The sequence below is a fragment of the Schistocerca cancellata genome, chromosome 1 (genome assembly GCF_023864275.1).
Source record: "Schistocerca cancellata isolate TAMUIC-IGC-003103 chromosome 1, iqSchCanc2.1, whole genome shotgun sequence".
Taxonomy (NCBI): domain Eukaryota; kingdom Metazoa; phylum Arthropoda; class Insecta; order Orthoptera; family Acrididae; genus Schistocerca; species Schistocerca cancellata.
In genome coordinates this window covers 517,174,680-517,200,966 of record NC_064626.1, presented here as the reverse complement: position 1 = coordinate 517,200,966, position 26,287 = coordinate 517,174,680, and the positions used below count along the sequence as shown (strand labels likewise).

The window sequence follows — 26,287 nt, the reverse complement described above, 5'->3', positions numbered from 1 at the left end:
GAGCACATGATTCAAAGCTCTAATAAATTCAGCAACAGATGAATTCAAACCAAATGGTACAACACAATATTAATAACAATGACCAATATATAAAAAGGCAGTATATATTCTTAAATCTTTTGCTAAAGGTACCTGGTGAAATCCTGAGGTCAAATTGAGGCTTAACATAAATTGTATTTTCTTAAAGATGTGTGAAAGCTCATCTGTGTTTTCAGGGTGGTCTGTTTTCTCTGTATAAAAATTTGTTTAACTATCTGTAATCCAACACTCATCTCACACTTCCATCTCTCTTTATAACTAGTGTAAGTGGGTTACTGTAAGGACTAGTATTTTTTTCATTAACATCACATACTTCCGTTTTGTGTAATTCTTTCCCTACTGCTGATCTCCTAGCAATTGGTACACTATAAGGTCTTGTAAAAATGTTTAGTGAGTTTTCAACTGTAAAGTACACTGGTAACCTCTTACTCTTCTTGGCACATTACGAAAGACATCACTATATCCCCTAAGTAAATATCTTAATTTTTGTTTTCGATATTCACTGAGTCCAACAGCTTTGCCTACTTTAGTTCTTCAAACTCTGCCTCTTTGTGTCTATAACAAGAGTGCCACAGTTCACAAATTTTCTTTCAAAAACTGAATAATATTAACTTTATTGTTACTGTTGAAAACTGATTTGAGAAAATTGGTTACAACGCAGCCTCAATCTGGTTTTGAAACAAAAAGCTTTTGTTGTTCACAATCAAGAATTAAATTGACGTTGCCTATCCAATTTATCCCTAGGATAAAATCCTCTGAAAGTCCTGCAATTATGTAACATCCTTGAGTAATCTGTACTCCTCCAGTACTTCTTAACATTAATTCCATTGTGCGTAGTCCTGATGATAACAATGTCGATGCAGGATTGCTCCTCTGCTGCTCACGCAAATTCATCTTGTCTGCTCCGAACCTCCGGATGTAGGGTTCTCAGCACGGGCAAAGTGATGGACAGACAGGTGTGCGATGTTTTGAATAAAACTTTACTTTCCTAATAACTTTTCCTAACACTTTTAATGTACACTTGAAATACACATTTGTAAATAATGCTGTTATGATGGATCTAATCATATGTCCACCTGCTACTGCTTCTAGTAACAAACAATGAAGATACAGAAGTTAATCAATTGAAGAGTGAACCTCTTTTTTTTTTTTAAATTTTTTTTTAATCAAAACATTATCTCTGCCACAAAGCAACTCGTTAATTTACCTTTGTCTTTGTGACTATATAGCTCACATGTATAAAAAGAAAAGAACGAAGAAAGAGAAAGAAAAAGTATAATATGATTCATCATAGTTGTCAACTGTGTCTATTTTTCTCTACTGTAATGATGCACAGTGGATAATACACTTCCTTAAAATAATTATTTGTTACATCAGATGACTTTGTTTGCTGTGGATAATTAATTTGGTTGGTCCATTTACTGTTACATTTCTACATTTCTCTGCTGCTAACTTGCAGACTGACAATGGCGCCTCCCCCCCCCCCCCCCCCCCCCCATATAGAGTTGTGTCTTGGTATTCTCTTGAATTGTGCAGATCTTGCCAGTGTCTGTTTCTGTATTTGAAATTGATATCATCATTCCTTTGCCAAACTGTGGTGTGATAACCATTCTGCTGATACTGCTTGTTTTCACCATGACAACTGTGATTCTTAAAGTTGTTGTGGTGGTGATGATAGTCTTTGTTTTCTTTTTTGTGATAATTATTATTTCCTGATTTTTGATTCCTATTTTTGTGTGGGAAATTGTGCTAACTATTGTGCTATTTTCCTATTCTTTCCAAAGTGCTATCCAACTTGTCATCATACCTTAAAAACTGTTAAAGTGTGTCATCTGGTCCATAAAACAGATCCCACTGAATTTCAGCTGCTAATCTCCGTCTTAAAGCATCAATCAATTTGAGCTCATCAAAAGTTTTACTAATGTCTGCTAATGTGCATATTGTCTACAAAATTTTTCATACTGTTTTTCTCCTCCCAGTACCTTGGTCCATTCAAAAATTCACTTTTGACACATGCCTGCTCTGTTTCTGACCAAAATTTATGTAAATGTTTCTTTCAAAAAGCTTCAAATGACATATCAGCACAAAAATTTTGGTTAGCCCATGACAGTGCTTTACCCTCAAAAAAATTTTTATTGAACTTAATTTTTAGGCAGTTGGCCATGTTTGACATAAAATTATCTTTACAGTGCTGCATAAAATCTACAGTACGCATGTTACCTTCATCAGAAAAGTTTTTTGTTGGTGTACACCACATTTTACCAGTGTCTTTAATTAGGTTTCTACTGACAATGTGTGAATTGAGGCTTTCTGCTTTTTAGCTAGGTTAGAAAAATTACCTTCTAAGTTGTTTACACCATTTTTGCTGATTACACATGTAAGTTTTTTCATCTGCCGCTTATACTTTCTGTTCTAGGCTACTTGTAATAGTAACTAGCTTCACATTCACATTTCCTCAACAGTGTTAATATTTTCCTCTGGATTCTCATTGACAGTAGTGATTTTCAAATTACTTCATCAAAGGCAGTAGCAAGTTCATAATTTAACACTTTAACTGCTCTGGACATGTTAACGTGCGCACCTTTGTACCTGTCCCTGTAAGCTCTGAACATGTTTACGTGCGCTACCAGTCCTTCTACCTGGTACTCTGAACGTGTCTGCAAGGAGAATGGCAGTTTGAAATGAAAGAGAGAATTAAAGTAACCAAGTAACCTTTTGACTATATTCTGATGGTATGGTGTACACAAGGGCTTGTCCATGCTGAACTGTAGGGGTATGTGCCAGTCTGAGTGTTAGCAGAAGATGGGAATAGGAAAGGCACAGATAGGTGGTTCATGTTTGAGCTAGCTGGTGACCAGTTGGAGGCCAATGGTGTGAGGCCATCTCCTCCATCTAAAATCTAGAAACCAAGAGAGCAACTTCACTGTCATCTGCTGTTCAGGACACAGCTAGCAACAACCATGTACCTCATTTCTCGTGCCTCCCTGTTAAATAGCCAGTTTTATGAGTGTGTTAGTGCATTCAGCAGAGGTCTGAAAGCATGCCATGTCAACAGCTTTTGCCAGAAGGAACGGCTGCTGTGATGGACAGGCCAGTTTGTCACATACACACTACAAAAATTGGTGCTGGGAACCCATGTCTGCAGCCTGGCTCCAGCTACATATGAGGAACATTCAATAAATAGTGCAACACATTTTTTTTCTCCAGCAATATACATTGAAAAAATGAGGAATCTTTTGTGAGATGTTCCTGCTTCAGCCCTATAGTTTCATGAAGTTCCAATAAGTGGCAGTGCAGTAAGTAAGCCTTCAAAATGTCATCTGTAAGGGAGGTGCATTCCAAACAGACAGCTGTCATTTAGTTTATTTTGGCAGAAAACCAGAGCATCACAGGTATTTATAGGCACTGACCTCACATAGACGTGTTGACTGCACTCAGCTGTGACTCCTGCATTGTTGGACCATGAGGATACTCTCATTCAAGGTGATCGACGGATCACAATCCAACACTTCAGTGCTCAACTGGACGTCTCTGTTGGTATGCTGACACACTTGTCCACCAGTTGGGGTACTCAAAAATGTGTGCTCTCTGGGTTCCTTGCTGCGTAATGGTTTCATCACCTCAAACCAGAACCATAGTGGCAGTCCAGGGAGAGGCACCACACTACCTCTTCTCTGAAGAAAAAGTTCAAAGCTGCACCTTCAGCTGGTCAAGTTATGGTGACAGTCTTCTGGGACTCTGAAGGGTTATTCTGTTTGATGTCCATCCTCATGGTGCAACAGTCGACCCTGAAGTGTATTGGGCTACACTTAGTAAATTGAAGACTTCAGTCTGTTCATTGTCACAAACATGCAAACGAACTTCTATTTCTCCATGATATGACAAGGCCTCGCACAAGCCTGCACACCCGAGATGACCTCACAAAACTTCACAGGACTGTTCTGTCTCATCCATCTTGCAGCCTTGATATCTCACCTTCTGATGTCCATCTGTTTGGCCCAATCAAGAATACACTCTTTGGAAGCAGTACATTGATGATTGGGAGGTTATTGATGTGGCAAGACATTGCCTCTGACGTCTGATGTCGGCCGGTAGAGTGGTAACCTGTAGGCTTACAGGCCTTCCCAGTAAGGCGGTCTAAGGCTGTCACATTGAATGGAGGCTATGTTAAGAAATAGGGTTTTGTAGTCAAAAGAGTGGAAATAATTTGGTGCATTGGAATCCTGAATAAAACTAATCTTTCTGGGAAAAAAAGTGTTACATTCCTTATTGAATGTCCCTCGTATATGAAAGAAAATTTTAAATTCTCAATAAAGTACAGTACATTCTCAAAGAGTAAAGTGACAGCTTCATAGTTCTGAATTGGCATAAGTCAGTAAGAGTTTGTTGATTTCGGTTCCCTCATGTTTTGTGTCCAGTTTGCCAGTTTCAGCAATTTCATGAAGAACTTTGTGTATGTAGCCATCGTGAGTGACTATTGTGCTGTGTTGTGTTCCATATTAAAGTAATAATATCTTGATGGGTGATGAAGCAGTTCCTGGCCCATAATGGGCAGTGTCAGAGACACTCATTCATTGGAGAAGGGCAAGGCGTTGGACATTATGGGCTACAGCAAGGAAAATAATTAATAATGTTGCTGAATGTTGTGAACATGACAGCAAAAATAGAGTTGCTCTATCCTCTCTCTCAGATGACAAGATGGTCAGCGACATACATGTGAGCAAGCTTCAGTTCTGCAAAAAGGATTTGCAGATTGTAAAGATAATCCTGGGAAATTGTTAGAAACACTTGGCAAGAAGGGGTAAATTTCAGTTCAATTTTTTCTGTTCTGTGGTGGTATGAAACTGCCTTACTCTTTGTCTGAATTTATTTAAAGTAGTAATTTTGCTTGTGCATGTAAAAGAATTTCTTGTTATCATGTAGGTGGCTGAAGATGCAATAACAAAGTGGATTATTCAGAAACACCCATGTAACATAGTGGTTAAGAGACTTGGTGTGCTAAAGGTAGTGGGCATGAGTCCTGAAATAACTGTACTCATTACTTTTATTCAATTAATTGTGCCTGCGTTGTATGATACCTGTGACCATAACCTACATTACTATATACCAGGTGTACTGGTATGAAATGAGTGTTAAGTTACAAATGTGTCGATAGGGAACATTTGTTGTGAACGAGCCTTAATTTTTTTTTTGTTGGTATGAGATCTGTCAAAGATATTTAGTATACATCAAGTCATGGAACAAACAACTTCATATGTTTTCATTGTGTTAACAATGTCGAATTTTGTACCAGAAAGTAATGATTTGCGGAAAGCATTACTTTTTTGTTTTCATTTGAAAGAAAGTGCTGCAGAGTCACATCAAATGCTTGTCGAGGCATATGGTGATCATGCTGTATCAGAAGCAAAATGCAAAAGGTGGTTTCAATGGTTCAGAAATAATGATTTTGATGTAAGAAATGAAGAACGTGGAAGACCACCAAAAAAGTTTGAAGATGCCCAATTGCAAGCAATATTGGATGAAGATGATACTTTGAGTCTGAAGCAAATGGCAGCAATGCTAAATGTTGCAGAAAAACAATTTCTGATTGTTTGAAAGCTATGGGAAAGATCCAAAAGTGTGGAAAATGGGTGCCACATGAATTGAATGAAAGACAGATGGAAAACCGGAAAACCATTTGTTAAAGTTTGCTTCAAAGACATGAAAGAAAATAAATTTTGCATCAAATTGTTACTGGCGATGAAAAATTGATTTATTTTAAGAATCCTAAACGGGAAAAATCATGGGTTAATCCGGGACAACCATCAACATCGACTGCAAAACCAGATCGATTCGGCAAGAAGACAATGCTCTGTGTTTGGTGGGATCAGAAAGGTGTGGTGTATCATGAGCCAGTGAAACTGTGAATACAAATCACTACAGACAACAAATGATCAATTTGAACTATGCATTGATCGAAAAAAAGACCAGAATGGGCCAGAAGACATGGAAAAGTAATTTTTTTATACGACAGTGCACCTGTACACAATGCAAAACTGGTTCAGGATACAATCAAAACACTTGGCTGGGAGCTGCTACCCCACCCACCGTATTCACCAGACTTGGCCCCTTCTGACTACCATTGGTTTTCATCAATGGGACACGCATTGGCTGAGGAACACTTCGATTCCTACGAAGAAGTCGAAAACTGGGTGCCTGATTGGTTTGCTTCAAAAGACGAACATTTCCATTGGTGTGGTGTCCACAAATTGCCAGAAAGGTGGTAAAAATGTATAGAAAACGATGGTCGGTACTTTGAATAAAATGTTTTTACTTTTATATTCAAAATTAGTGTTTCATTTTCACAAAAAAATGCTCATTTTGTATCGGTACACCTGGTAAGTGGTTTCAAAAAGTCAATCCTTCGCCTGAGGCCCTCTTTCGATACTTGTAAACTATACATTCTGCATAAAATGGAATTATACTTTTGCATTTTTTTTTGAGCCCAACAATTGAATACTTCTACATGTGCAGAAGATTGCTCCCAGTCTGTACTCAAGGAAAGGATCAGCTTGATTGGTGGTATTATATCTCTGTGAAATATTTTCCTATCCATCCAACTAAAATTCTGGACTAAATCCACAAAAGGTGTTCACTATGGTTAAACGAACTCTGGAAACTTTGAAAGCTGGTTTGCAAATATGATTCTCCCAAATATTCCTCCAAAGTCAGTTGCAACTGTTGGACAACATTCCATGTGCTGTAACAGACATGGTATGATATCAAAGGAAGAATTTTGGAATGGCTGCAAAGAGGTATGATGCCTGTAACACTAGCCAACAACATTTTTCTTTTTTTCTGTAAATGGCATGAAAAAAGCTATTCTTTATGTTTTTGGCTGTGCTGATAGTGAAAATATTAATGAAAATGCAAGATTAACTCTCATTTTGAAGTTAGGATAACTTTACATTATTGCCTATACAAGCTTATGCATGTATTTATCATCGTGTTGTCCCTCAGAGGAAGGTCACTGAAGGTGCAGCTACTTTGCCTGGTGTCTGTAGTTTTTGCTAGTGATTCACTGATTAGTGTTCAGCCATAATTGGCTAACACTCCACTTTTCGTGGTATTTCATTTCCACGTCCGAAATTTGTTGGTGAAAGCATTCTCCGCGCTCTTCGGTTACAGTACTACAGTTTTCAGAAAAGAAAGTCAAGTGGGAATATAGGAAATGTTGCACCACAATCTATCGTAGCAATGTAGAAGATTAGCGACAAGATTATTATAGTTTTCTGCCCTCTTTATTTCCTAGAAAGTTTGTTGACACTTGAATAAAGGCATCCCAAGCTAACTTTTCATCATTTGTAAGGAAGATGTTGAAATGTTCACTTTTGTACAATTTGTGTATATTGGGACCCACTAAAATCCTCTCTCTTATTTTTGCTTCACTAAGACGTGCAAATAGAGAAATACTTCCCCAGTTTTGTCAATGGCCTTAATGAAGTTTGTCATTAAGCTCAGTTTTATATGAAGAGCAGGGAGAATTATGTTCTTGGATTCAACAAGTTCTTTGTGCATAATATTGTGAGATCCTGGTTCAAGTGAATGACAGTTAAGCCAATTTTTCTTTTTATAATTAAGTGCTTTGGTGCTGCTATCCCAGAAGCACAGGAAGCAACAGAATTTGGTGTAGCGGTTTTGTAGTCCAGGTAATATGCCTATAACTTTCAGATTTCTGGAAATCTGCCATTTAAACTTGTTGCAGTTTATCCGCAATAACAGTTGCTCACGTTATCATATGTGCCTTTCATGTAACGTGCATACTCAATTGGAATCGATGTTAACACATTGCTGTTATGTAGTAACACACACTTGACGCTTACTTTGGAGGAGTTGATGAACAGCCTCCACTGATCTCTTTTATAGTCAATACCCATAGGTGTCATTAGTCCCTGTAAATCATTACAAAATACCAAGTTCTTTTCACTCTTGAAAACTGTAAGAATTGGAATATGGCAGTTACAGAAAGCAGTCAGTGTTATTTTGCGAATATCTGTACATCCATCATTACACACAAAATCAGTATCTTTTGAAGAACTGGGTTTTGAAAATGATGGTGCAGCACTAGTTTCACTACAGTCCTCATCACGATCAGTATCATGTAGGACAGGAACAGGCTGTCTGTCTCCATAAGGCTCTGACAACATGGCCAACAAATGTTAGTGTTACATATGCACATAAATGTTCAAAATTTTACTTTGTCTCATTTTTTTTTCTTTGCTGCAATGTAAGTTGTACTACTGGTGAGTTCTAATTTCAAATTGTCTGAGAAATAATATGAAATGAATTCACAAGTCACCCAATGTGGCATCAACTGATAAGGGGTGTTAAACCGTTCGATGGCTGAACTTCCCCAGGTGGGGACTCCTGGCCATCAATGCCATATAGCCATTTCATTTCAGTAGCAACAAACACCATCATTCAACATGAAACTATAAATTTAAATTTTGTGAATATAACTTTTATTACGCCTGCCTCTCTCGTTTGGATATGTCAATGAAGAATTTTTCTTCTTTGAAATATGTTGTGTTAATGGGAAGTTGTCATGCAAAAGTAACAACCATTGACATGGTTTGATGGTTTTCACCAGGTCATTGGTATAGCAAAGCCCATGGAAGATTGTTTACAATTCAACCACAAATGAAGACCTGAGACACAAGATTTGCAACATACATGAGGAGTCCAGGGCTATTTCTGGTTCCCAATTTCACAGCCTAGGAACGGTCTGTACATCTGCCTAATATATGGCGTTATTGCCCTCCTTTGCGATTTCAGTATAGTCTGTTTGCAAATGTAGCAGAAATTGTCAGCATAGGCATATTGAATCCCAGGAATTACAATGGTCACACGCACTAACGACACTTCAGTATCACATTTTTCCAGCACACGAACAGAACACACCTACTAAGAGACTGAAATTACAATTAAATGAAACGTGCTCTGCTCCTCCCTTCCTCTTCCACTCCCCCTTGTTGCTGTTGCTATGAACCCAGGCTAAAAATACTGACAAAATACACACAGATATTGTTGCATGAAACTTCACCACTCTGTCTACCGTCAGCAGGATTTTGAAGCCTCTATGGGAAGAGACTGACAATGAATGCTAATAAAATATAAATGTAATTAAATGCACCCCCTTTAACTTGGAAACAAGAGTTAATTCGAGTTTTTCATTGTTGTTTCTGTTATCAGAGTGGTTGATATAGTTATCATAATTTATTTCATCCCATTATATATATTCACTTTTGGCTAGTGTAATGAGAGCATGAAGAATCATGCTCTTTTTGGTTTCATTCAAAAAACATAGACCTGTGGGGGGGGGGGGGGGGGGGGAACACGTTACAGATGAAGTGGCAAAAGAGAAGGGCCACACGATTGTCTGCTTGACACCCTATAGTTATGATTTGAGTGCAGTAGAACTAGCATGAGAAAATGTAAAATGGTTGTTTAGGGACTGCAACATTTCATGGACATGTCCAAAGGATTGCAAGTGAATCCCATCTGTGAGTAGCTGCTGATGGCTGGGAAGATCATGGCAGGAAGATCCAACAGCTGGAAGGAGGCTACTGGAGGTGTGAGGTTGTCATCAGATTTGCAGTAGATGAATTCATTATTAATGCTGCTGAGTAGCACACTAGTGACAATAATGTATCATGCACAGATGAGAAACATAATGATTCTGATACTGAGTGATAAAATTATTCATACAGTTTAGTGTTACATTGTTGTTGTTGTGGTCTTCAGTCCTGAGACTGGTTTGATGCAGCTCTCCATGCTACTCTATCCTGTGCAAGCTTCTTCATCTCCCAGTACCTACTGCAACCTACATCCTTCTGAATCTGCTTAGGGTGTTCATCTCTTGGTCTCCCTCTACGATTTTTACCCTCCACGCTGCCCTCCAATACTAAATTGGTGGTCCCTTGATGCCTCAGAACATGTCCTATCAACCGATCCCTTCTTCTGGCCAAGTTGTGCCACAAACTTCTCTTCTCCCCAATCCTATTCAATACTTCCTCATTAGTTATGTGATCTACCCATCTAATCTTCAGCATTCTTCTGTAACACCACATTTCGAAAGCTTCTATTCTCTTCTTGTCCAAACTATTTACCGTCTAGGTTTCACTTCCATACATGGCTACACTCCATACAAATACTTTCAGAAATGACTTGCTGACACTTAAATCTATACTCGATGTTAACAAAGTTCTCTTCTTCAGAAACGCTTTCCTTGCCATTGCCAGTCTACATTTTATATCCTCTCTACTTCGACCATCATCAGTTATTTTGCTCCCCAAATAGCAAAATTTCTTTACTACTTTAAGTGTCTCATTTCCTAATCTAATACCCTCAACATCACCCGACTTAATTCGACTACATTCCATTATCCTCGTTTTGCTTTTGTTGATGTTCATCTTATATCCTCCCTTCAAGACACCATTCATTCCGTTCAACTGCTCTTCCAAGTCCTTTGCTGTCTCTGACAGAATTACAATGTCATCAGCGAACCTCAAAGTTTTTATTTCTTCTCCATGGATTTTAATACCTACTCCGAATTTTTCTTTTGTTTCCTTTACTGCTTGCTCAATATACAGATTGTATAACATCGGGGAGAGGCTACAGCCTTGTCTTACTCCCTTCCCAACCACTGCTTCCCTTTCATGCCCCTCGACTCTTATAACTGCCATCTGGATTCTGTACAAATTGTAAATAGCCTTTTGCTTCCTGTATTTTACCCCTGCCAGCTGTAGAATTTGAAAGAGAGTATTCCAATCAACATTGTCAAAAGCTTTCTTTAAGTCTACAAATGCTAGAAACGTAGGTTTGCCTTTCCTTAATCTTTCTTCTAAGATAAGTCGTAAGGTCAGTATTGCCTCACGTGTTCCAGTATTTCTACGGAATCCAAACTGATCTTCCCCGAGGTCGGCTTCTACTAGTTTTTCCATTCGCCTGCAAAGAATTTGTGTTAGTATTTTGCAGCTGTGGCTTATTAAACTGATTGTTTGGTAATTTTCACATCTGTCAACACCTGCTTTCTTTGGGATTGGAATTATTATATTCTTCTTGAAGTCTGAGGGTATTTTGCCTGTTTCGTACATCTTGCTCACCAGATGGTAGAGTTTTGTCAGGACTGGCTCTCCCAAGGCCGTCAGTAGTTCCAATGGAATGTTGTCTACTCCGGGGGCCTTGTTTCGACTCAGATCTTTCAGTGCTCTGTCAAATTCTTCACGCAGTATCGTATCTCCCATTTCATATTCATCTACATCCTCTTCCATTTCCATAACATTGTCCTCAAGTACATCCCCCTTGTATAGACCCGCTATATACTGCTTCCACCTTTCTGCTTTCCCTTCTTTGCTTAGAACTGGGTTTCCATCTGAGCTCTTGATGTTCATACAAGTGGTTCTCTTATCTCCAAAGGTCTTTTTAATTTTCCTGTAGGCAGTATCTATCTTACCCCTAGTGAGATAAGCCTCTACATCCTTACATTTGTCCTCTAGCCATCCCTGCTTAGCCATTTTGCACTTCCTGTCTATCTCATTTTTGAGACGTTTGTATTCCTTTTTGCCTGCTTCATTTACTGCATTTTTATATTTTCTCCTTTCATCAATTAAATTCAATATTTCTTCTGTTAGCCAAGGATTTCTACTAGCCCTCGTCTTTTTACCTACTTGATCTTCTGCTGCCTTCACTACTTCATCCCTCAGAGCTACCCATTCTTCTTCTACTGTATTTCTTTCCCCCATTCCTGTCAATTGTTCCCTTATGCTCTCCCTGAAACTGTGTACAACCTCTGGTTCTTTCAGTTTATCCAGGCCCCATCTCCTTAAATTCCCACCTTTTTGCAGTTTCTTCAGTTTTAATCTACAGGTCATAACCAATATATTGTGGTCAGTGTTGTGGCGTAGCAAGACAGCCACGCCACTCGGAAGTAGCCGAAATGCACGCGTTACACACGCCGGTTGGCGTGAGGTCTGAAACAGGATACGTAATGATTGCTATAAAGAAAAGTACGTAGCTGCTGTAATACTTAACTTTAATCCATCATTGTGGTACATCGCTCTTGACTATACAAATGAGACTCTTTAAATACAAGCACTGTAAGGCTAATGGCACCTTGCTAGGTCGTAGCCATGGACTTAGCTGAAGGCTATTCTAACTGTCTCTCGGCAAATGAGAGAAAGGCTTTGTCAGTGTAGTCGCTAGCAAAGTCGTCGTACAACTGGGGCGAGTCCTAGTACGTCTCTCTAGACCTGCCATGTGGTGGCGCTCGGTCTGCAATTACTGACAGTGGCGACACGCGGGTCCGACATGTACTAATGGACCGCGGCCGATTTAAAGCTACCACCTAGCAAGTGTGGTGTCTGGCGGTGACACCACAGTCAGAGTCCACATCTGCCCCTGGAAATGTCTTACAATTTAAAACCTGGTTCCTAAATCTCTGTCTTGCCATTATATAATCTATCTGATACCTTTTAGTATCTCCAGGGTTCTTCCATGTATACAACCTTCTATCATGATTCTTAAACCAAGTGTTAGCTATGATTAAGTTGTGCTCTGTGCAAAATTCTACCAGCCGGCTCGTATGCGCATAAATGTTCAAAATTTTACTTTTTCTCATTTTTTTTTCTTTGCTGCAATGTAAGTTGTACTACTGGTTAGTTCTAATTTCAAATTGTCTGAGAAATAATATGAAATGAATTCGCAAGTCACCCAATGTGGCATCAACTGAAAAGGGGTGTTAAACCATTCGATGGCTGAACCTCCCCAGGTGGGGACTCCTGGCCATCAATGCCATACAGTCATTTCATTTCAGTAGCAACAAACACCATCATTCAACATGAAACAATAAATTTAAATTTTGTGAATATAACTTTTATTACGCCTGCCTCTCTCGTTACCTTCATAGACATGCTGTACACAGCAGCAGTTATGGTGCAATTAATAGATGGCACTATCAGTGCCGCTTGGAGCACAAATTGTGTGTTGCCAGTACTCTTTGACTCTGATGCTACTTGTTCCCCCCTGCGCTGTCCATTTAGCACAACTTGTTCCCCTCCTGCACTGACCCTCTTCCCTGGGCAGTCTGTATGCTGGGAGTCGGTGGGTGGAGCTTACTTACTTCACTCCCTGCACTCCCCTCAGAATTCGGAATGATGGAATTTGGTCTGGCCAGTCATCCTGACTTTGGTTTATCAGGGATTTTGTAAGCCATACCAATATATTCCATTTGTGTGTATATTTTTGAGCTATTTATTTTCATTGCATTATAATGGCAAATCCTGCATCATTGTAAGATGGTCCTTGAATGAATAAATAAACTGAATGTTTAGTGTTTTAAGTTATTTTGTCTCATTGTTATTAATTTATCTAATTGTGGATTCTGCAGCTATGTGCATGGAAAATTTCTACAAGGGCTCGGTTATCAGGGACTACTTATTTTCAGTGTGTACATTTTCTTCAAAGAATTACTGAAGTAACATTTGGCAGAAACGTCATGTTCCAATATGTAGGTGTACCAGTTATTGCAGTAACATTGTGCTGGAGAGCTTATCATCAAAGTAAAATGGTCTTTACAAGTCAGCCTGACTCTGCCATGTACTAGCCTCCAGTTATGCTCAATTACAGACTTTTACATTAGTTGAGAACACATGTAAAACCTAACAAATTCCTATCTAGTTTTTTATTCTCTGTTTCTGGTCATTGTTAGGTGGCTGAATTTCACGACATGTTTCAAACATATTTTGAAATGTGGAAACGGCTATCTGTAGCAATATTGATTCAGATCAAATGAAACAATGTTCCTGGCAAATTAGGACATATCAAGCTGCTAACTTATGCTTATATTTCACGTTGTGATTTTATCTACAATTACAGAGTTCGTTTTCGAGGCAGGAGATTGTAGAGTTGGTGTCGCAGTATTGGGCAGTGGAACACCTGTTGAAGGTTAGAAGTAAGGAGCATAGGAACAGTAATAAAAAAAAAAAAAAAAAAAAAAAAAAAAAAAAAAAAAAAAAAAAAAAAAAAAAAAAAAAAAGACTGCAGAATGTTGCTGTTATTTTTGACACCAACAAAAACTGCACTGAAAAAAAAAAAATGATTGCTTGTTGTGATGTACTGACAGGAGAAGAAAGATTAAGCAACAGTTAGGACAATGTATACGAACGTTTTGTACTTTTGCAGTTTTTTGATGACATTCATGAGCCAAAAGAAATGACAGATACCATGGAGAAAGAGGTACAAATAATTATGCATTCTTGTCTTTATTTGTTTCGTATACTGTACAGTAATATTTGTCCATAGTTATTTGGCCATTGTACATTTTTGGGTGACCAAAAACATAGTTGAAACTTGCCACAATTTTTTTTTTATTTAGTTAGAAAGTTTCTGCAGTATGATTTGGGATGCAGTAAAAGTAGATACATTATCATATTGCCTCCATGTGCCTGGGATCATCTCATCTGCCTATAAATCATATGAATCAAAGCATAGTGGTTCCACATGTCTGCATTTTGCCTTAAGAAATTGTGAGGGTACCCAGTTGTGGGGGCTGACCAGACAGAATGCAGACTGGGAGTGCGGTTCAGGTCACAGCAAATGACTGCAGCACCCAGTGGCAATAGATGCCATGTAGGCAAGAGCGGCTGACTGAAGCAACTGCCTTTGCTGCATCAGCTGTCACACAATGTAAGTGGTCTAAACCTCAGCAACAGCTTGCATATGTGGCATGAAACTTGTGACAGTGTGAGAACACAATAGTTAAATGCACCAACAGGTGCACACAGTGTCCAGCCATTGCATGGAATCTGTATTTTGACAAAACTTGGTGCTGGCCGGGGCAGCAGGTCGTTGGCCACTGTGTCAAAGCCACCTTCTGTGCGAATGACACAATGCAGTAATGAACACTTCAGTGACTTGATGTGACTTGGCCTGGTTGATATAGCTCAGGGCCACAGGCTGCACCATCAGGCCACATTTTGTCTGGCCAGGCCTTAAGCGTAATAGTTCCTGCCTTTTCAGGTTCAAAGCTTTTCTGAAGATATGGAAAACCGAAACTGTATTACCGAATGTGTCCTCTACAACAATTCTAACCCTTGACAGGCAGTAATTAAAAAATCTTTCTTTTGGATCTTGAATATACCTTCCTGGGTATGAATAACATTTTCCTGTAATGAAAAAGTGTCATCTGCTTTGAAAACATATACTATAGGGTTTTGTGCCTCCAGGTAAGCATTCATTTTGTGGCAAGTTCAATTTCTTGTGAATTAGTTCACTTACATTCACTTTCTTGAATAGACCTCCATCTGAAATTCTTGCTTGGCCGCCAATCTCTGCATACATCATTGTAGCAGGTTGTGACAGCAAGTTGCACAGTGCTAAATGATCCTTTGTAATTATGAAACTCGCTCACACTAGTAACAGGAAACTGTTGGACTATAAGAGTTCCATCACATTTTCCCATGGGGAAAGTGAAGTAGCTGTGTGAACCCACATACCATTTCGCACCAGCTGTTTTCAGTCTCTGGCATCTGAAAGAAATAAATTTGAATTCAGGTTTTGGAAGCTTCGACAGTGAGAGGAGACGATAAAGAAGAGGAAGTTACTGGCACTTTTACACCATCTCCTCCACACTAAAATATTAAAATGCTGGGGTGCACAGCAAGACTGTCGCAGCCTTACTTACCAATACTGAATGAAAGGTTTGCAGAAGCAGAAAAGTGAGCACACTGACGAATGCAGCCCTATGGCAAGTTTGTGGAATGCAAACTCATGAAACTGCCACCAATACGGAGGGCAGTGACAATGCGAAAGATGATTGAGGTCTTACTTCAAGTAGAATTAGACTTGCACAAGAGTATGTAGTCGTCACTCTCTGTGTAGATGTGTCAGGGCAACAGGGAGTGACGGTTGCCCTGTTACATTCATAAGCAACACGGATACTGATGGCACTGCCATGGAAATCATGCTTTCTGATGATGTATGATCAGTTCTTGAATCAAAATGAGTAAAAATTCAATAAATGCTTAAGTAACGATGCTTTTATTTAGTTATCTTTACATAATCCTTCAGGATTTCCGCCAGTGAGTAACAAACTTGGGAGTAGTATTTGAGATACAGCTTCCTTCAAAACATGAAATAAATATTCAAGGTTTTGAATTACCTGTCCTGTTACCAAAAAATGAAGAGTAACACCAAGTCTTCGGTTGGTTGTAATTGCTGTCCTAAGATTTGAATCTTTCTTATTAAAAAAAAAGTGGTACTGTATGTGTTTGTACTTCACAGTGTGTATGCAGCTTTTTGCTTTCCCCATAACATTTACGCCGAAGAGGCAGTGGCAAAGCAGTAACTGAGATGCAACATACCACAGCTCACCATTTGTCACATTCTTTTAAGCTGACATGAACATAACAATGTACAAAGTGAACACAAAGAAATAAATAAAACATTAATTATGCATCGTTACATATATTTCTGTACCCCCACGGGGCTCGCCACTCTTTGGCGGGTTCTTGCTTGGCTACCATGGGACCCCAGCCTTTGCAGCCTCTTTTCCCTTCTGTGTTGCATGTCTATCCTCTTGCTATTCTTTTTCTCCTCTCTTGGGGAACATGTCTGAGGTGTTACTGGGAATGTTCGGCATTGTCTGTCATTGACATAAGAACAGTCTCATCACTGTTTCACGTTCCCTTCTTCTTTCTCTGTTTCGCTTCACCTCTCATTCCTCTGATGCAACATTTGAGGTTTCTCTTTTTCTTCTTCCTCCCTGTGTGCTCCTGAAGGCTGACCCATGCATCTGATGTGTAACAGGTGACTGGGTAACACGTAATTCCGAGCCCCGGGTTAACAGGTAGGGTTTGCACATAACCCCCTGGTACAGGCCAGGCGGAGGAAGGGGTGATTGACTGAGCTACTACCTTCCCAAATTACTGATTGGTCCCTTTGTCAGTTGCTCGGGATGTGTGAACAATCACCTAAGGCAGGTGCGCTCTCTTGTGAAAGGGGCCCCCAGTTGGAAGGAGGGCGCCATTGGAGATGCTGGCAATCATGGGGGATTTTCTTGCTATGAGTCAATCGTCTTCCCAATCAACGTCTACAAAAAGTAAATATAATGAGGCTATCAATTCAAAGAGCCTTACCACTGCACCACGGTTATTTGTGGTCTCACTTACTGAAGACGGCCAGTCCTTCGCCATGATAAATCCATTTATTATTCAGAAAGGTGTTGATGCAATTGCTGGCCCTGTGAAATCCTGCTCTTGTTCACGGAATGGCACTTTGGTTTTGGGGACTACTACTGGTTCTTAAGCACAACGTGTGCTTGCTGTCTCGCACTTCTCCACGGCTGTCCTGTTTGTGTCGACGCTCATAGAACTTTGAATTCTTTCCATGGTGTTACTTACACTAGGCTGCTCAACAGTCTAACCGAGGCCGAAATCCAATCTTACCTCTCTGATAAGGGTGTCATTGCCATCCATCGGGTATGAAAAAGGTAGAATCCTCCTTAGTGCCCACCCACACACTTTTTCTCACCTTTGATAGAGTGATGCTTCTGTCCAAGATCAAAGCAGGCTATGAAATTATCACAGTTGTATTGTATATTCCGAAGCTGATGCACTGCTACCAGTGTCATCGTTTCAACCACACTAGAATGTCTTGTCTACACCCAGCCAAATCTGTAACCTGTGGTAGGGATGTGCACGAGGGCGATTGTCTGCCTCCTCCTTCACACTGTATCAGCTGCTAAGGTAGCCATGCTGCCTCCGCTCGGGATTGTCCCATGTATCTTGATCAGCGGGCTGTCCAAGAGGTCCGGGTAAAGGAAAAAGTGCCTTACCCAGTCGCTCGCAACTTATTGGCTAGTTGCAAACTGTGCGTTCTCCTGTCTGGCACCTATAGTTCTGTTCTTGTTACACCTCGCGCCATGAAGGACATGGCCATGCAGACATGCAACCTCAAATTCAGTTAACATCACCCAGTGTCAAGGTAGCATCACCATCCCCCTGTCCAGCTGTGCAACAAGCCATCAAACTCTTGCCTCAAGAAGCGAAACCACCAGCTACACTACCGCTGTGCCGAAAAGGACAAAGGAGTACTCCTGTGAAGACTTCCTATGTCCATCCAGCCAAAGAACACCCGAGTATTCCTCTCCTAATTGGAAAGGCTCAAAGAAGTCCACTAAAGGCAAATGGTCTTCTCCTTTGCCAACTCAAAGATCCTCTTTGATGGTGTTGCCACACGATACCTTAGCCCGGCTGCCCTCCATGTCACCAGTGTACACCACCAACTGTTTCTCAGCGTTGGGACTCCACAGACTGACACCTCACGCAAGCTGCTGCTTTCGAGGACCCCATGGAGCAGGATCATCCTGTGTCTGTGCCCTGTAACAACGACTGTTCACAGGCTGTCACTCAGCAACGGCCGAGGTGAAATCCTTATATCTCTTCCTCATAATCACTCTCCTCCAGTGGAACGTTCATGGCCTTCGTTCCCACGTAGCGGATTTACGGCTGCTTTTAGCATCGCAGCGTCCCCTTGTACTCTGACTTTAGGAAACAAAATTGTACCCTCTCGACTGCTTTGAGCTTTCACATTTATTCCTGGTTCATTTTGACCCTGAGGTTGGCATTCCATCTCATGGGGGCGTCATGCTGCTCATACAGGATGATGTTCATAGTCAACCCAACTTCCTGACTACCCGTCTTCAAGCTGTTGCAGTTTGCCTTTTCCTTCCCCACCTGATGTTTCCCTCTGTACCATTTATGTCCCTCAGTCATTTGATGTCACGAGGGCAGACTTCCCTCACCTTATTTACCAGCTACCTCCCCCATTTGTGCTACTCTGTGTTTTTAATGTGCATCATCCCTTTTGAAGTTCTCCCAGGACCTGTCAGGGAGGTGTCCTCATGGCTGATCTTCTTAACCAACTTAACCTCTTCTGCCTTAACACTGGAGCACCCATTTTCCTTTCTGACTCCTTGCTCGCCTATTACCATTTGGACCTATCTTTCTGCGCTGCCCAGCTTGCCCATCGTCTTGAGTGGTCCATTCTTACTGACACCTACACGAGCTACCATTTCCTGTGTGCTATCCGTTTACTGACTCCTCCCCCAACTGCGTGCACATCCAAATGACAGCTTACTGAGGCTGACAGGTGGCTTTACTCCTCCCTGACAATCTTCAAAGAACAAGATTTCCCCAGTTGTGATGACCAGGTGGAATATCTCACAAACATTACCCTTACTGGTGCAGAATGTTCCATTCCTTGCACTTCATCTTTACCATGTCATGTCCCAGTCCCTTGGTGGACTGAAGCATGCCATGATGCAATTTTCACATGGAGATGTGCTCTCTGCCTTTTTAACCATCATCCTACGATGTTAAACTGCTTTCACTAAAAACAGATGCATGCAAAGTGTCATCGCGTTCTTCGGGATAGCAAAAAGGCTAGCTGGATTTCATTCACTAGTTCTTTTAACAGTTCCACCCCTTCCTCTGTTGTATGGGCCAACCTCCGATGGCTCTCTGGAACCAAGATCCATTCCCCAATTTTCAGCCTGACATTAGCAGACGATATCGTCATGGACCCTATTGCTATCTCCAACACCTTGGGCTGCCTTTTTGCGAACATTTCAAGCTCTTCCCACTAACACCCTGTATTCCTCAATTGGAACCGAGTGGAGGAGGCTCAGGCAATAACCTTCCCTTCTCCGAATCGTGAGTGCTACAATGCTGCCTTTATTGTGAGGGAGCTAGATCATGCTCTCACTTGATCCCAATCCTTCAACCAAGGGCCAGACAGATGTTGCAGCACCTTTCTCTTGTGGGCAAACACTTTCTGCATCTGGGCAGAGGGCACATTTCCCAGATGTTAGTGTAAAGCCACCGTCATACCCCTACCTAAGCCCGGTAAGGACAAAAATCTTCCTTCTAGCTACCACCCCTTCTATCTCACCAGCTGCATTTGCAAGGTGATGGAATGTATGATTCATGCCTGGTGGGTATGGTGGCTTGAGTCTCGTAATTTACTGATGAATGAACAGTGTGGATTTTGAGCGCGGCATTCTGCAGTTGACCATTTCGTTACTTTGTCCACCCATGTCATGAATGGTTTTCTGCAAAAATCCCAGGCTGTGGCCATGTTTTTCGATTTGGAGAACGCCTGCAACACCTGCTGGAGAACTGGTATGCCCCGTACTCTTTACACATGGGGCCTCCATGGCTGCCTGCCCTGTTTCCTTCAGGAATTTTTAAAAGACCATGTTCTGAAGGTGCTTGTGGGTTCTGCATAGTTGGACACCTTTATCCAGGAAAATGGTGTGCCTTAGGGCTCCGTATTGAGCGTCGTCCTCTTTGCTATTGCCATTAATCCTATAATGGCCTGTCTTTCCGCTGGGCACATCCGGCTCCCTTTTTGTTGACTATTTTGCCATCAATTGCAATTCTCCATGGACTTGTCTCCCTGAGTGGCTTCTTCAGCGATGTCTTGATCGTCTTCACTCCTGGAGCATCGACAATGGCTTTCACTTTTCCACTGACAAAACCATGTGTATGAATTTATTGTGACACATTTGCTTTCACCCACCATCTTTACATCTTGGGCCTGTTGCCTCTCCATTCATTGAAACTACAAAATTCCTGGGGCTCATGCCCAATAGGAAACTCTCTTGGTCCTCCCATGTGTCTTACCTGGCAGCCTACTGTACACGGTTCCTCAGTGTCCTTTGTGTCCTCAATGGTACTTCCTGGGGTGCTGATCGAACCACCCTCCTCAGTATGTACCGGTCCCTTGTCCGTTAGAAACTCAACTATAGGTGCTTTGTTTATGCATCTGCTCATCCATCCCTGTTACGCTACCTCAACACTATCCACTATCCACTGGTGCTTTTTACACTAGCTCGGTTGAGAGTCTGTATGCTGAAGCCACTGAACTACCACTGTCCTACCGCCGTGACTTTCTTCTCAGCAGGTATGCATGCCATTTGTCTGCCATGCGTGACTACCCATCCTATGCCTCCTTCTTCAATGATCCCTCTGATTGCCAGTAAGGGGTGTCCCTCTTCTCTGGTACCTCCTGGAGTCCACTTGCAGCACTTGATACGGTGGCTTAACTTTACACTACCTGCAACTTTCTCTCTGGGTGTGAACCCTTCACCACCTTGGCTTCATGAAGCTGCCTATTTTAACCTTGGCCTTCATTCGCTTCCTAAGGACAGTACTCCAGCCTTGCTCTGTCGTCTTTGGTATCTCAATCTTTGCATGGAACTTTGTGATAGTACCCTTGTATACACTGAATGGCTTTCGGCATGACTGTGGGGTCGGGTGTGCCGTCATCACTGGCACCCATGTCTTTTGATATCGGCTTCTGCCACACTGCTCAGTATTTACAGCCAAGCTCTTTGCCCTGTATCAGGCCACGGTGTGTATCCTGTGACACAGACTTTTCAGTTGTGTCCTCTGCGCAGACTCACTCAGTGCCCTTCAAAGTCTATGTGCGCTGTACACCACCCATCCCATAGTGCAGCAGGTTCAGTAGAACTGTCACTTGCTCACTCTTGGCGGAGCCAGTGTGATATTTATGTGGGTTCCTGGTCATGTCACTCTGCCAGGAAACAAGGCTGCTGCCAAGGCTGGCTGCAATCCTCTTACATTTAGGTCCTATATTCCCTCTGACGATCTTTGCGTCTGTCAGGAGGTGGTGCCCCTTTGGCATCGCCAAATGTCCTCCCTTCACAGGAAGAAGCTCCGGCTTATAAAGGCTCTCCCAACAGCTTGGATGACCACCTCTCGGCCCTCCCGCTGGTAGGAGGTCATTTTAACTAGGCTGCGTATTGGGTACTGCCTTTTTAGACATCGTCATTCGATAAGTGGTGCTACCCCACCACTTTGTACACATTGCGCCCTAGTTTTAACTGTATGCCACTTCCTGGTGGAACGCCTATTTACGTTCGTGCTTGGGTTTGCTGTCTGAGTTATTGGCTGTTTTATCAAATGACGCATGGGCTGTCGACCATGTTTTACTTTTTATCCGTCAAAGCAGTATGGTGAAGGCCACTTAATTTTTAGTTTTGGACCTCCATTTGTGTATGGTGTCTTTTGTAGCCCTTTCTCCATGTGCCTTATGCCAATTGCGACTGATGTATAGTCATTTTTTAACTCCTCTCTGTCTTCATGTTCTGTAGTTTTAGTTGGGCGCATATGACCCCAGTTGTTGTTTGCACCCTAAAGCAAAACCAAACCAAACCACTATATTTTTGTTTAAGAGGTTGTAAGGGAAGGTCTCGTAGATGTAAGAGACATTTAACTTCAGAGGAGAGCAGAATTCTTATCCCATACACAGTGAAATAACAATTGTTATTCTAGCCATAAAAGATGTAGTTTGTATTTTAGCATTTTAGTATTGTACTCACCATTTCCATCAAGAGAGAATGGATTTGTAATTGGTTAAAAAAAACATGATTGTGAAACTTTGATTGGTTTAGCAAAAATATTGAGAATGTTTTGTTTAAAAATTGTTCTAACTAATGAACACACAAAATAATAACCCTATTAGATGATGATGATGATTGTGAAATTTGTTTCCCGATAGCAAAATACTGTAACAAGTGGACACGCATTGCTATGATTCGGACTCGACATGGTCCTCATCGCCTTGTTGCCAGTACACTTCCTATGATGAATGACGTCAGTGGCCACCAAATAACTCTGCACACTCTGTATGTTGGCGCTATGCTGCAACAGTGTTACCGTTTTGTTCGGGTGAGTGTAAACATTTTCTGGAGTAAATTTGATACAGATTAGACTTTAAGAGCACATGTATTTTTTTGTTAAAGTGCTTCTGACTTGTTTTGGTAGAATTACTGATATTAACATTAGTGCAAAGTTGATTCACTGGAAAGAAACACATTTTTCACATTGTTTATAAGAAATTTATGGAAATAATTGATGAATATGTTGTATGTGTAGCTGAGGTGGCCAGTAAATGCAAGCAGACATCTACAAAAAGATAACTCATTAATCTGTTTATTTACACTATGTACACTTAATAGTTGATTTATACATAACTTTGAATGCTTTAGGTTCTTCTGTGGTGCTGAATTATACACAGGTGATAGTAACATTTACGATTGTAACAAATGATCTCGAAGTTGACTGACATTTATAAGTCTTTCAATATTAATAATACTTAGCAGCATCATGCTACTTCAATACAATGTTCCTCACTGCAGCGTTTCACACTTATGTCCATAAGCCTATAGGCAAACTTGATGTGGAGGCGAGCTCTGAATTGTGGCTGCTTGGAATGATGCGCTTGCCAAACAAAGTCTCAAGCAGTGAGGGCATGTGTATTTACATCCTCTAGTGGTGTGTACACATGGTGCCCCACATTGGAGACAGTGAGTAATGGAAGGGTGGCCTCAACTGGTGGCAAGCTGACAGGAGAGTCAAAAGTGCCATCTTTCATGTAACTGTGAGTGGCAGGTCGGGTGGGATCAACAGAGATGCTGTTGATACCTTGTTTGTAAAAACACTTTTTGTTTTATGCTTGCACATTAGTATATTTTTTTGTATTGACAATGTTTATGCAGTGCCTTTGTAATATGTTGATTTCTATGCTTACCATAATGGTAAATTGTGTGTTAAATACAAATGACAGCACAAGAATAGACATCCATCACCATAAAGAGGAAGCATGGAGCAATAGCAATTATCTGGCTCGTTCTATTTCAATAAAAAATCATTTAAATGATATATGAAATATGTAACTAACTAAATATCAAAGAATTGTATATTGTATGATTTACAAAGTTCAGTTCATCTTTAAAAAACACAAAAATGGTGCAAGTTCCTCTCCCCTTCCTAACTTTCTCTTTCCCTTAAACACACAATGTCAGGAGAATGATGTAGCTGTGTGTGCAAGTGTGCGCAGGTATTTACCCTGTCATCTTCATTACATCAGCTGAAGAGACTGTATTGTAATGAAAAATGATCAATCATACTGTGTATAAAACAGATTCATTGTAAAAAGTAGCGTGTTATGTCAAGTGATCAAATAAGATTGAAGACTTGTATATTTGGAAGTTACTGAGGACAGTGAAAGTCCACAATATTATCTCTATCATTTGAGTACACGATGCTTGTGATGACAAGGAGTATTATAATGCTGAAAGATTCCATTTGTTGCTGGGGAAAAAAGTGCAACATAGTTCGAAGCACTCAGTTCTGAGAGATATTGTGATTCTAGCAAATGGCTGTGTATTTATCATATTAAATAACTGTTGCCATCAGCCTGCTTTGTGGACACTAATTGCATCCAGTGCCTCAAGAAGTTAATACCATGTATCCATGTACTTACTGTTAAGATTGGATGAAACCTGTGGCTCATACAATGAAAACACTTTCCTCAGTTGTTGTACATTGATGTGTACTTGTCACGTCAAGTGGGTCATTTTTTCTAATGAAATTGTGTGAAGCAGGCGTGACAGAGAAGACACCTGCTGAAATAACTCATATATTCAAGTGTGTTGGCATGTGAGATCATCACTGACTCATATATGCAAGTGTGTGTGGGGTATGTGAGGACATCAGTAATATACTCTAGTGTCAGTTAGACACTACAGTTACCGTATTTACTCGAATCTAAGCCGCACTTTTTTTTCTGGTTTTTGTATCCAAAAAACCGCCTGCGGCTTAGAATCGAGTGCAAAGCAAGCGGAAATTCAGAAAAAAGTTGGTGGGTGCCGCCACAACTTACTTCTGCCGTTGAATGTATGTAGCGCTACACTGGCGCTAAAACCTTTGCGTCAGAAAATAAATTAAAAACAAAAAAAGGTGGAAGACGAGCTATTTTCTCCGCCCCGAGTTTCGACCACTGCATTTTCATACATTATCCAATGAAGTAAATACAAATTCCGTATTGTTCATCTTCGAATGTAGCAGCATTTCAATGTACTACGAAAATCCGACTGGCAAGACTGTTCGGGATGTTTGTCATTATGGCCAACTCTACGTTCTGAATTTTTTCCTATCTGTGAGAAGAGATGGTTGCTGATAGGAACTTTTATAAATTGTGAATCACATGCAATATTCTCGTCACCATAAGAATAATACGCATATAAACATTTTGCCATGTATTGTTTCATGTTTGCTGCTATCTCATTTAAATCCTGTCTGCCTAATGAACTACGAAACTAGAGTGAGACAACAGCAAACGCGAAAGAATATACATATCATGTCATGTTTATATTTGTATTATTCTTATGCTTAATAGGGATACAGTCAGAAGTGAAGCACGGCAATTGACTAGACTTTTAAATCTAAGATGACTCTAATTTTGAGATAGAATGTAATGTACTAAAGAGGCGCCTGAAAAGATTTTCAAACGGAGAAAAATTTTCGCTAAACTCTTGTTCAGAACATCTTCTATCATACGCAGTCTATTATTTGGTTCTTGTCGATCATTATCAAAGAAAGCAGCAGTGTAAGTAACAACAAATAGCAGTTTCTTAACATTGTTTCGCTAATGAGACGATTCCTCTCTTTTTTAATTGTAAGCGGCAGTAGTGCGCACAAAAGCAAGCCATGCCGCGAGCGGCGACAGGCCGTAAACATGCACTATCAGAATGCGACAAACAATGCATGACACAGTACAGTAATGCATTTTCAGCTTAAGGTGACTTAAAAACCTGTAACAAAGAAAACTGCACTTATCAGATCAAAGAAAACTAAGCTATCAATTCAAACCATATGAAGCACATGGAAAAGGAAGGGTACCCGTATAAATACGGATGGAGCGCCTGACGCATAGCAATGGCTACCTGGTAAAGCTTAACTGCTAAGCTTACGACTCGAACCAAACTCCTGTAGCTGTATCGTCATTCATTCGACCTAAATTGTGTCTCATATTACAATGGACCAACTTTGTTTCGATTTGGAGATGCGGCCTATAATTTTTCTCTCCCCTTGAATTTCGAGTCTCAAATTTCAGGTGCGGCTTAGGTTCAGGAAAATTTTTTTTCCTTGATTTCGAGTCTCATTTTTCAGGTGTGGCTTAGATTCGAGTGCGGCTTAGGTTCGAGTAAATAAAGTATACATAGTGATTTGATGCTATCTGGTGCTGTGTCTCTGTTGGCTTGTTTCAGTCATCCATTATTATCCACCTTTTGCTGTCCTTTACATTTTTACCAGTGGTTCATTTCCACTTTTTGACATCA

At 40.6% G+C, this 26,287-nt stretch overlaps 1 protein-coding gene across 2 annotated transcripts in view; it reads left to right on the top strand.

The window, feature by feature from the left end:
- Positions 1-26,287, top strand: part of LOC126178680 (ribonuclease P/MRP protein subunit POP5) — a 142,199-nt gene that overhangs the window by 45,341 nt on the left and 70,571 nt on the right. For both annotated transcript variants that reach the window (XR_007536570.1, XM_049924551.1), the window contains exon 3: positions 22,663-22,832. Coding sequence is in view for 1 of the 2 variants with exons in the window: in XM_049924551.1 (XP_049780508.1) it covers positions 22,663-22,832 (170 nt within the window). In the remaining variant the exon portion in view is untranslated. The remainder of the gene's footprint in view (positions 1-22,662; positions 22,833-26,287) is intronic.